At 42.0% G+C, this 11,747-nt stretch overlaps 1 protein-coding gene across 1 annotated transcript in view; it reads right to left on the reverse strand.

Annotated features, from left to right (window-relative positions):
• PPA1 (inorganic pyrophosphatase 1) overlaps positions 1-9,769 on the reverse strand; it is a 31,650-nt gene extending 21,881 nt beyond the window's left edge. The window contains exons 1-2 of the mRNA XM_043926441.1: positions 9,573-9,769; positions 7,319-7,377 (exon numbers count right to left, since the gene is read on the reverse strand). Coding sequence (XP_043782376.1) covers positions 7,319-7,377; positions 9,573-9,636 — 123 coding nt within the window. The 5' untranslated portion in view covers positions 9,637-9,769. The remainder of the gene's footprint in view (positions 1-7,318; positions 7,378-9,572) is intronic.
• Positions 9,770-11,747: the final 1,978 nt, after the last annotated feature.

Here is an 11,747-nt window from a genome sequence, read left to right on the forward strand (position 1 = left end):
TCTATAAAAGGGTACACATGATGCCAAATCTGCCATTACTTTTAAAAAATGCATATTTTAAACAATGATTTAAAATGAAAATCACTTAGTGACATACTTATTAGAATTACTTCTTTGCTACTTTGCATCAAAAAACAGGGACTGATACAATCAGTACATGAAATAAGCCAAAGATTTCCAGACAGTAATTACCTTGCTGCTACTTTGGCTAAGCAGAAAGCTACAAAGATTTATATTCAAAAGGCTAAAACTTCTGTCACTTATTTAAGTTCTTGGTCAAACTAAGGGAGACTACAGTATTCCTCAGTTTCTGCTCCAAGCCTTCCGACACCTACTCTATACAACATAAAAAAACCAAAGAATGGTGCTATGCTGTGCTTACTTGCTCAGTCACATCCAACACTTTGCAAGCCCATGGACTGCAGCCCACCTGGCTCCTCTGTCCATGGGGATTCTCCAGGCCATAATACTGGAGTGGGTCGCCATGCCCTCCTCCAGGGGATCTTCCCAACCCAGGGATCGAACCAGCGTCTCCTGCATTGCAAGCTGATTTTTTTTACCAGCTGAGTTACCACGGAAGCTGCCAAAATGGAGACATTATTTAAATCCAGGACTCAGAAAACTGCTCTATCCCTGAAGTCATAACTGTGTGGTTTAGAAAAAGTAACACATTATTCATGGGTAGGAAACCTCAGACTCAATATGTGATTACATGTCATTCTACTCATTGGAAGCATCTAGTAGCTAGCACCACATCTACACCTCAGGTGTCAAAATGAAAGATCTGCACATCGCAAACAAGTCAGAACTTAAAAGCGTACAGTAGTAATACCCTTAAGGTCCGCAAGATGGAGCTGTTACTACATGAAAACATCACTGAGACCAGCACACCAAGGAAACTGGCTTTTTTTTTTTAACTTTATTTTGTATTAAAGTATATCTGATTAACAATATTGTGATAGTTTCAGGTGGACAGCAAAGAGACTCAGCCATACGTACAAATTTATCCATTTTCCTCCAAACTGCCCTCCCATCCAGGCTGCCACCTAACATTGAGCAGAGTTCCCTATGCTATACAGTATGACCTTGTTGGTTATCCATTTTAAATATAGCAGTGTGTACATGTCGATCCCAAACTCCCTAACTATCTCCTCCCCTCATTCTTACTTCTGGAGACCAGAAGTTTGTTCTAAGTCTGGGATACTGGCAAGTCTTTTAAAATAAAATATCAACAAATGAATAAAACGCCTCAAGTTAAAAAAAAGGAGTGAATAAAAATCACTGATTCAAAGTTTGGAAAATACATTGAATGCTTTACTAAATGATAAATACATAGAGATCCTCAAAAACCACATTAGCTAACATTACAAACCTACATAAACTATTACGAATGTAGAAGAAAAGAAAGAGAAAGAGAAAGAAACAACATTACAGGAAAGAGAACATCTTTCAGGAAAAAACTACTGAAAACAGAAGAACTCTGAAAGCCTGAAAGTTTGGTACTTTTTAGAAATTAGCTGAGCCAAAAATAGCAAGGAGTATCCTGCAAGAAGCCTCAGAGACCATTCATTCATTTTTCATCAACAGATATGTATTGAGCACCGCTATTTTGTGCCAGATACAAACAGTGAACATATTTCAAGCTTTTTCAACTCCCTAAGAGTTCGGATTTCTGAACATATCACTTAGCTTACAGGCCTCAGGCTATAGCCTGAAGTCCACACATCTAGGTGAGGGACGATGTAAAATGAATATTTAGCGTATTTTCAAGTGTAGGTAGCTACTGTAGTGATTACTGTATCTTTTTTTAAAGCAATGAATGCGTAATAACTTTCAGTCACTACTTTCCCCATTGATGATTATCAAAAGAGGGTGTTTTTCAATTATCTTGATATTTAAAAAGGGGGGATGTTCTTATTCTTTAGAAGGAACTACTAGTAAAGGACAGTTCGTTTCTCCTAGACACCATGTCTACAGTTCAGGGAGCTGCCACGAGGTACACGATGATACTCAGGATTTTCAGGGCAACCGATATGAGAAATTCAACCAATCACTCCACTGCTACTGGAGGAAAAAAACAACACTTTTTCTGTTAAAACATTATGCATTGTATTTGGAACTCTTATGCACTGTTGATAGGAATGTAAAATGGTATAGCCACTGTGGAAAACAGTATGGTGGCTCCTCAAAAAATTAAAAATAGAATTACCATATGATCCAGCAATTTCACTTCTGGGTATATACCGCTGCACCCCCAGAACTGAAAGCAGGTCTTGAAGAGACCTGTGCACCCGTGTTCGTGGCAGCATTGTTCACAATAGCTAAAATGCAGAAGCATCCAAGTGTCCGCCAAGGGAAGAATGGATAGGCAAAATGTGGTATGTACATACAACAGAATACCATTCAGCCTTAAAAAGGAAAGAAATGCTGACACATGTCACTACAGGGATGAGCCCTGAGGACGTTATGCTAAGTGAAATAAGCCAGTCACAAAAAGACAAATTATGATTCCACTCAGATGAGGTATCTAGAGAAGTTGAATTCATAGAGACAGAAAGCTGAAGTCTTTTTTTTCTGTCCCCCCCCCCCCACTTTTTTCTTTATAAATATCAAAGAGATATCAACTGTAGAAAATCTGGAAAATACCAAAAAACACAGAGGAAAATCCACCACCCATTCTCACTTGAGCCAGTGTGGCTCAATGGTTAACACGACAGGTTCTAATACCTGGGTTTGCATCCTGCCACTGATGCTTATGAATGCTGGTTGGTAATCCTGGACAACTAAGTTAATGAAAGAACCCAGCTTGGAGATTGGAATGTCGGCTAAAGGAGATAATCCACATAAGGGCTTTAGCATAGTGCTAAATGTAATCTAAAACACCCGCTAAGACCAACAGTGCTCAGAGGTAAAGCAACTTGCTCAATATGACCAAGCTAGTTAGTGGCAAAACCACGACTAAAACCAAGGTTTCTTACTCCCAGTTCAGTGATCTTTCTACAATAGAGCTCTGAAAGGCTTCAGACAGAACCAGTCATTGTGGTTAACATCATCATCCTATTGTGGGGTTTTTTTTTGTGTTTTTTTGTTATTGTCTATTGAGACCGTATAAGCCAGGCATTATGAATGCACATTACATGCATATTTAATCATCACAACTTTTTAGTCAAATCCATCCAAAAAATTTTGTCTTTTTACTTATTTTTTTTGATTGACATATAATGGACTTAAAATATATGAGTTTCAGGAGTACCGCATGGTGATTTGATATTTATATACATTATAAAATCATCACCATGATAAGACTAGTCATCTGTCACCAAACAAAAGTGATCACAATATTATTGACTATATTCCCCATGCTGTACTACATCCCCATAACTTATTTTATAACTGGAAGATTGTACCTCAATCTCCCATAACTATTTCCCTCATCCCTGTTCAGGCAACCACGAGTTTGTTCTCTTTATATGAGTCTGTTTCAAGTTTGTTTTACAAACTCTACCTCTTTGACAAAATTGATAAACCAGAGATTATGGTCAGGATATCTGTTTTTAAAATTTAGCCATCTTAAAGCTCATCTGAGGGGGGAAAAAATAGGAAATTTATTCTCAGTTATGACATGCCAATTAAGTTTTAATTGTTATCACTTTTCATCTATGTTCCCAGTTCAAACTTTGGTTTGGGAAACACAAAACAAAACTCCAACCAGTCTATATACATATAATTTTGGAGAAGAGGAACAGTATTTAAATTATTAATTTAGTGACATTCTTTAAAGTTTCATTTATAAAACTGAACATAAAAACAAACAGAAAATTCAAAACAAAGCAAACCCTGTAAGGAAGTGAGTACCACTGACCCTTGGAACAACACTTTGGGTTTGAACTGTGTAGGTTCACTTATATGTGGATGTTTTTCAATAGTAAATACTACAGAACTACATGATCTGTCAATTGAATCCCCAGATAGGGAGGAATACAGGGGGCCAACTGTAAATCATAAGCCAGTAGGGGACTTACCCCCACATTGCTCAAGGGTCAACAATAATCTAAAAAGCATCCGCTTGGGTGGCATATCTCCTCTAGAAATTTCAGGTATAGTAAGATAGTATCTTTAAAAAGTTAAGAATGGTACACAACTGCAGAAAATATCCTGTTCAATTTCTAGAGCAACCACCCATTTGACTAGAAGCTTGGCTTTTTTTAAAGGTGAAAAGTTCCATATTTACATATTCTCCCAACAGTCTCCTGAAAAACATTACAAAAGCCTATATGGTTATAACTGGTATTTAATATAGGAGTTTAAGATATGGAATAGAAGATACCAAACTTCTAAAATTAGAACATCAACTCATGATACTTGAGCACTTTAAAGCTTGATTTTGATAAAGCTTTTTAATCTACCCAGTGCTTCACACCGTTTATCCTGATTATGTTCTGGATACTTAAACTTTCTGTTATCTCAGAAGTTTTAAGTCAGAATACACTTTGAGCTACAGATATTTTTATATTTGATCCCAAAATAGACCCAGAGCAAAGGATATCCCTACAATTAAATATCCAGTGAGTCCCTCTTTCACTTTCACCCAGTGGATATGGAAATAACCTAGTAGGGTATCCGAGTCACAGAGATTTCCAGAACTGGCTGGATCAATTATCTAATGACACATAGTAAGAAATCAAATACTTAACTGTCCACATTTTCTTTTTTTTTTGGCCTTGCCATATAGCATGCAGAATCTTACTTCCCCAACCAGGGATCAAACCCATGCCTCCTATAGTCGAAGCAGGAGTCTTAAGCACTGGACCACCCCAGAATTCCCAAATTCTATCTACATTGAAAGGTCCTGATGTGGAGTAGAATACAAGCCTTTGGGCATTTTTTCCTTATAGAGCTGAGTTGTGTTAAAGGCACATTCCCTCATTACCATCCCTCAAACTGCAGGGCACATTAGGGATAAAGTCTACGTGTCCCCACACAGAAATGTATTTACATAAACTTAATCATACTGAATTCCGCACCTCCCCCCCCCCCCCCCCCCCCCCCCCCCCCCCCCCCGCCAAATCACACTCTTCCGTAACCAATGGAATTAATCAGATCTTTTATTTAGGCTAGAATCCAAAATAAATTGTGTACCACACCCATGTTTTGTATAGACTAAACTTCCTTAAAAACAAACAAAAAGAAACAACTCTTTCCTGCCTCTAAGGCAGGAGTCTTGAGTTCACTGAGGTCTGGACCACTGGTGAAATCCATGGTCATTGCAAGAACTTGTGCTTTTGAGCCAGTCCAGGATAGTACAAATGGGGTTTCCCTGCTGGCTCAGAGGTAAAGAATCCCCTGCATTGCAGGATGACCGCCTGCAGGAGATGAGGCTCAATCTCTGGGTGGGGAAGATCCCTTGGAGTAGGAAATACCAAACCACTCCACTATTCTTGCCTGGGAAATCCCATGGACGGGGAGCCTGGCGGGCTACATACAGCCCACAGGGTTCCAAGAGTCAGACTTAGCTGCTAAGTTAAGTTGCTAAGTACTTAGCAACTACACCACCACCACCACCAGGATGGTACAAAGGCGGACTCTTCACTTGCATAATCCCAGATTATACATACAACCAGTCCTGTGAAAGACATCAACGAGTTGCAGGGTAACCAGAGTGAAGATGTTTTACACAACATCAAAAGGTAATCTCAGTTCCTATTTTGGGATAACTTGTAGCAGCAACAAGATTAGGCACCATAACTGCTATGATTTGTCTGATCCTAGGCAAGAATATTGTCCAACAACTTACAGCTATGGGCTAAATGTTTCTGTCCCTCCAAAACTCGTATGTTGGAATCTTAACCCTCAAAAGTGATGGTACAGTAGGTGAGACCTTTGGGAAATGCTTAAGACATAAGGGTGGAATCCTCGTGAATGGGATCAGTGCCTTATAAAAGAGGCTCCAGGGAGACCCCCAGCTCCTTCCACCACATAAACAGCTAGAACTCTGTGACCAGAAAAGGGCCCTTGCCCAGCCATGCTGGCACCCTGATCTCAGCCTCCCAGCCTTCAGAACTGCAAGCAACAAATTTCTGTTCTTTATAAGCTACCCAGTCTAGGTATTTTGTTACAGCAACCCAAACAGGCTAAGATGCTATGAACATACACACACACACACAAAAAAAAACCCCAGCTCTATGTCAAGAAAATGGTTTCCTTCCTTACTACATCTGTATGCCAAGGTATCAATAAACTTAGGGTCATCATTTTATACTTCTTGATTATTCAAAATGGTCTGAAATGTAACTGCAAAGTACTTTGATTACTAATTATACAAGACAATTCAAGCCAACCAAATGATGCCAAGTCAACCAAACGATGCCAATTCAAGAGGAAAGAAGGATTCTGCAGTTCATATCAACTCCCAGGAAATCAAATGTAACAAATTAAAAGGTTCTAAATAAGTACAGCTTGGAGAATCCCACCGGAGAACACATGCCAATTAGAGGTCTCTCCTGTAACTATACCACATAATTGGCCTTGAGCTGTTTGCTCCAATGCCTCCAGTTAAAGCCCAGCTCAGGCAGACTACTCAGAAGCAACACACAAGATTAGATTTTCTGCCAGCGTCCAAGTGTCAGGACAGAACTGTAGCAATCTTCCCGATAGAAGTACAATGAACTTATCTATTTCTGATAGTCCAGCATAGAAAAAAAGTAAGACTCAGCACACATAAGGATAAGATTTCATCTTTATTATTCTAGACAAACACTGGAATGTGATATTCACAGGTATTATGTATTAACATCTAAACGATTTGCACTCACTGTGGGTCAAATTTCCTGGCTGAATTAAAAAAAAAAACCTTAAAGGTATAAAAAGAATCACATATTTGTCCTTGTGTCAGTTCCTAAATATGTATAGGATAAACTTTTCCTATTGGGAGGGAGCATAAAACAAGCAATGGCTTAAAAAAAAAACTATTTAAGTTTGCACAAATAATACACACTCTTTGCAAAAAGATTAGGAAATATAAAAAGGCAAAAATGAAAATAAAAACTAAAAGAGTTACCAGTAATTCTGGTGGTTTTTCTTTTTTAAAACCCAGGCAGGTTTAATACATTTGTTTCTGTTCCTCTACTCCTTCTCCAAATTATAGCTGCTTCTTCTAACCAAAAAATCGGAATCGAAGACAGTCTCCTTTTTAGTCAATGCACCTTTAACTCATAGCACAATGAGGCATTTTAAGCACTTGTTAAGACATACAAGAAAATCCCCATGTCAAACTAACTGAGCTGAGCAAAGAGACTATGGTCAGAGAATGAGGTCTTACCTTATCTGCATAAATTGGAATATCATGAAATGGAGAGATATATTGTCCTTTTTCATTTTCTGCAAAATCAGTTAGAAAATATTATTACTTTTATTGGTTAACTACATTTCCAGATGCATGAAGTACACATTTTTCAAGACTTTAAGAGAATGTTTAGATTTACAATAAAATTGAGAAAAAGGTACAGAGATATCCCACATACCCTCTCCTCCCCATAATCAACACCACTCACCAGATTTTATTCCCACCCCAGAGAAACTGGTTTTATACTTGACTGCTCCAAGACCAGGTTAGGTTTTCATTCTACTTGTTCCTTAGGGGTCTAAAAGGTACTAACCTCTCTGGTGAGGGTGGGGACAGCTTTACAAACCTGGGTTCCCCAGAGCCTGTCTGCAATGTCTGGTATACAAAAGGCAAGCAAATTGTTTGATCTTTCATCAGTTAACACAGCTAATGACATACCTGGGTTCAGGGAGAAGGGAGGGGACCAATTTGTCAAATTATAAACCATGTTGCTTTAAGTGGTGTTTCCAGGGAGACAGAGCCATCTGAGATTATAATTTTTCTTAAGGATAATCTAGTTGTAACAACACTTTAACAGGCAATTTCTGTATTCTAGAGAACTAGCTACCATATCAAAAAAGTACTTCTAAAACTTCCTCACTATTCTTTAGGAAACCTAAGGCTTAGTCCACATTGCATTCCTTCATGATTAAAAATCAAGGTGGAATAGGAAAAATTGAGCAGTGACCACCCCCAATGACCCTTCAGAGTCAACAGTGACTTGTGATCCAACCCATTATCAGTTTTAAAAAGATTGGCAAATTAACATTATAGAGGTAAAATTAGCATCCTATTAAAGAAGGATGCTAAGAAGTCTATAATTTTTTTAAATTAAAATTATATAGTACTCACTACCTATGCATAATCTGAGTAAAAATTGTTTTTCTTCTGTAAACTGTAACTTGAAAACAATTACCCTAATCATCCCCAAACCTTCAAACTAGAGTCACTTCTCTAAGTCCCTCCTGCAGAGAAATTCTGGAGCCAACACTAACTGCAGAAAAACTGCTCAGTGAATTGTCAAAGGTTTCTGCACTGCCCTTGTTGCTGATTCCCGAAATTCATAAAATGGGTGTGGGAGGTCCCACACTTTTTTGGATTTTAAATGGCAGTCTAAACTTCGACTAGTTGTGTAACTGAACAGCTCACTTTCCTTTTCCCCTAACACCAGGCTACTTTAGGCTAGGAGCTCTGTTCTTTCAGTATTAACCATGTATCCCCTCTTCCCGTCTCTTCACTGCTCTTCATACCAGGAACTCATAGAACTCAAGGCACCTGCCCATTTCCTTTGGAACAAAATAGTGAAGCAGTTCAAACAGAAACGCCTCCGTTCTCTCTAATAATCTTGGAAGGGTGGGGGGGGGCGGATGGTAAGAAGATAAAGATAAACAAGAGATAGCTTTCCCCCACCTAGGAGGCTAAAGGAAAGCGGAGCCTGCAGCCTTTAAATGCAGACTTTGAGTGGGTGCCCCTTAGACGCGATTCCCCGGCCCAGGGGCCAAAATTTGGCACTTTCTTACTCATGCTTGCCCGACTGACGTCACCTGTTTGACGGGAGGAGAACAGCTTTCTGTTTCATAAGGCATCTTTCCAGCATCTGGGCTATGGGAAACCAAGCGTCAGGGAGACAGAAGCGCCACTGGGACCTCAGAGGGACCGGTCCAGTCCTCTACTGACCGCTCCTCAGTTTCCCCGTCTGTAGGACGTGAGCCTGGACTTGACCCCTCCAGGTCCCCACAACCTGAGCTACAGAGGAGGAATTAAGGTCTTAGGATGTCACCACCGTCACCTCCTCTCCCCCACGCCGTTCCTCCGAATTGAATAATCCTCTTACGGGGATTAGCTTATCCCAAGACACCTTATTTAGGGTGGCTCAGTGGTTTCCTTTTCCCATCAGACACTGCCTAAGCCGGACACCTGCAAAATTAGCCTGGCGCAGGTTCAGGTCCAATCGGGCGTGTGAAACGGGAACGCCTATTCACGCCGTCCGACGCGCGAGCGGGACGTGTGAAATGAGGGCCAGGCCCTCCCAGATCCGCCGCCCAAGTCCCCGGGACCGGAGGAGGAGGCCGGCCGGCGCCCGGGAAAACGAGCCGAGCGCGGGCCGCAGCTGCTGGAGCGGGAGCCGAAGTGAGGCCCGGGAATGAATGGGCGGGCTGGCAGGGAAGGGCCGTGGGCCTCCGACACTCACTGAGAAAGACTCGGTACTCGAGGGTGAAGGGCGCCGCGCGCTCCTCGCTGCTGAAGCCGCTCATCCTGCCGGAGACCAGCCGCCGCCGCCGCCGCCGCCGCCGCCGCTACTGCTACGGAGCCACAAGCCCGCACGCGGCGCCGAATGACAAGAAGTGAGCTCCGGGCCTGCGCACTGCGGAGACTGGAGCGGCCAGCAGGGCGGGGAGCCGCCTTTAACGCCGCTGGCGCGCTCGGGCTACCCCGTGCGCAGGCGCACTTCGTAGAGCTGGCGAGTCCGGGCGCCCTAGCTCCACCCCCTCGGGCCGCGCCTCCGCTGACCGCCGCTCAGCTAGCAGGCTGGGCCACGTGGCTGGCAGCCGGCTTTGGCCGTGATCCTTCTGACCTGGCGGGCTTTATGCCTCTGATCCAGGAGGGTGACCAGTTCTTAGCTTGGACTACCTAAGAATTGACTGTCGACATCTCGCGCACACTGGGAGCTCACCTTTGACTCACACACCCTTCTCCGCAGAGTAATTCCTTATCTCAAAAGAAGTTTAATAGGAGTCAGCTGCTTTACCTGACGATCTGTGCCAGGCGGGAGCAGTTTTCTGATCCGTTTAAGCAAAGTTAAGGCATCTCGGAGGTTAAAGCGTCTGCCTGCAATGCGGGAGACCTGGGTTCGATCCCTGGGTAGGGAAGATCCCCTGGAGAAGGAAATGGCAACCCACTCCTGTATTCTTGCCTGAAGAATCCCATGGACGGAGGAGCCTGGTAGACTACAGTCCACGGGGTCGCAGAGAGTCGGACACGACTGAGCGGCTTCACTTTCACTTTCTTTCAAGGCATATTACTGACACCAAGCTGTAATGGCTCCCAGCTAGGTAGCAGCTCCATCACTTTCTAGCGTGTGGCATCGAGCAAATTGCTGTTAACCTCTCACTCAGTTTCTCACCTGGGTTTCTCACCTGGGAAATGGAGCTGGTCAGAGTAAAGATTTCAAAGGTTGTAGGGATGATGAACCAAGTTGATGGACGTGAAGATCCGGGGGAGGAATATCCCTAGATGTCCAGTGGTTAAGACTCTGCCCTTCTACTGAAGGGGGCGCGGATTCAATCCCACGTGCCACGTGGTGTGGCCAAAAAAATTGCAAATGAGGAAAAGAAAGGAAGAGCTGGCTTGTAAGCACTCAGGAAGTGTAACTTGTTATTCCCACCCTTATCTGCAGAGGATTCAGTCTGCACCCTCTGCTTGTGTAACCCTCCCCACGCCCTTAGGACTTCAAATGGAAGCATTGGAAAAGTCCAGGCCTGAACTCAGAGTCCCTTGAGAACATTTCTCCCAGGCACAAGCTCTTTGAAGCTTATTTTTATACCACTGTTTCATGGTGTCAGGCCAGCCCCCAAAAACTAAAGTCTGATTGAGGTTATGGGCAGATAATTTACATCACTTACATCCCCAGTTCTGTATGTTGGGTTTTTAATGTAAATTTCAAAATCCTCAAACTAAGCAATAATTATTCACTAATTTGATTACAAAATTATTTCAGAGAATGCCTAGTTTTATTTAAAATTTTGATGAGTTGGGCCTCTTTAAATAATCTTGATTTTCTAGGACATTAAATATAATGTGCCTCAAAGATACTTTGATTTAAACTCTTTTTCCCCAAAAAACAATGTCTAATATGTAAAATGAGATGTTCCCTGTATTAAATGAAAACCTAGTAAGATAATTTTCCAGTTAGTGGGAGTATCCTTCCCTTGTCTCCATCCAAACTCTCATTAATCTTCAGAAGGCCATGACTCACTGACCTTTTAAACACTACACCACACAGCTTGACCGTACTTGGAACAGTATGGTCAAGGGCAGGAAAAAGAAAATGGTAGAGCAGTAGGTAATGCAACACATTACTGAAAGCTAAAGGTACCTCTGCGAAGTGAACACTAAGGAGGCTCACCTTCGGAGAGTTTCTTAAAAGGGTGCGGAAATTGAACTGCGCCGTCAGTTTTCCACCTTTGAGCAGATGGAGCTAGTTTTCTTAGAAAAACCCCAGAATCTCATGTAACTGACTTGTGAACAACTAGAAATGATGCAATAGTGTGCCACATGCACTTTCCCTTTTGCTTCCTGCTACTAAGAGCAAGAAAATTAAGTCTTGCTGACCTCTGGACTTGCACACGAGCTTTTATTGAATGAG

This window comes from Cervus elaphus, chromosome 15 (assembly GCF_910594005.1).
Source record: "Cervus elaphus chromosome 15, mCerEla1.1, whole genome shotgun sequence".
Classification (NCBI taxonomy): domain Eukaryota; kingdom Metazoa; phylum Chordata; class Mammalia; order Artiodactyla; family Cervidae; genus Cervus; species Cervus elaphus.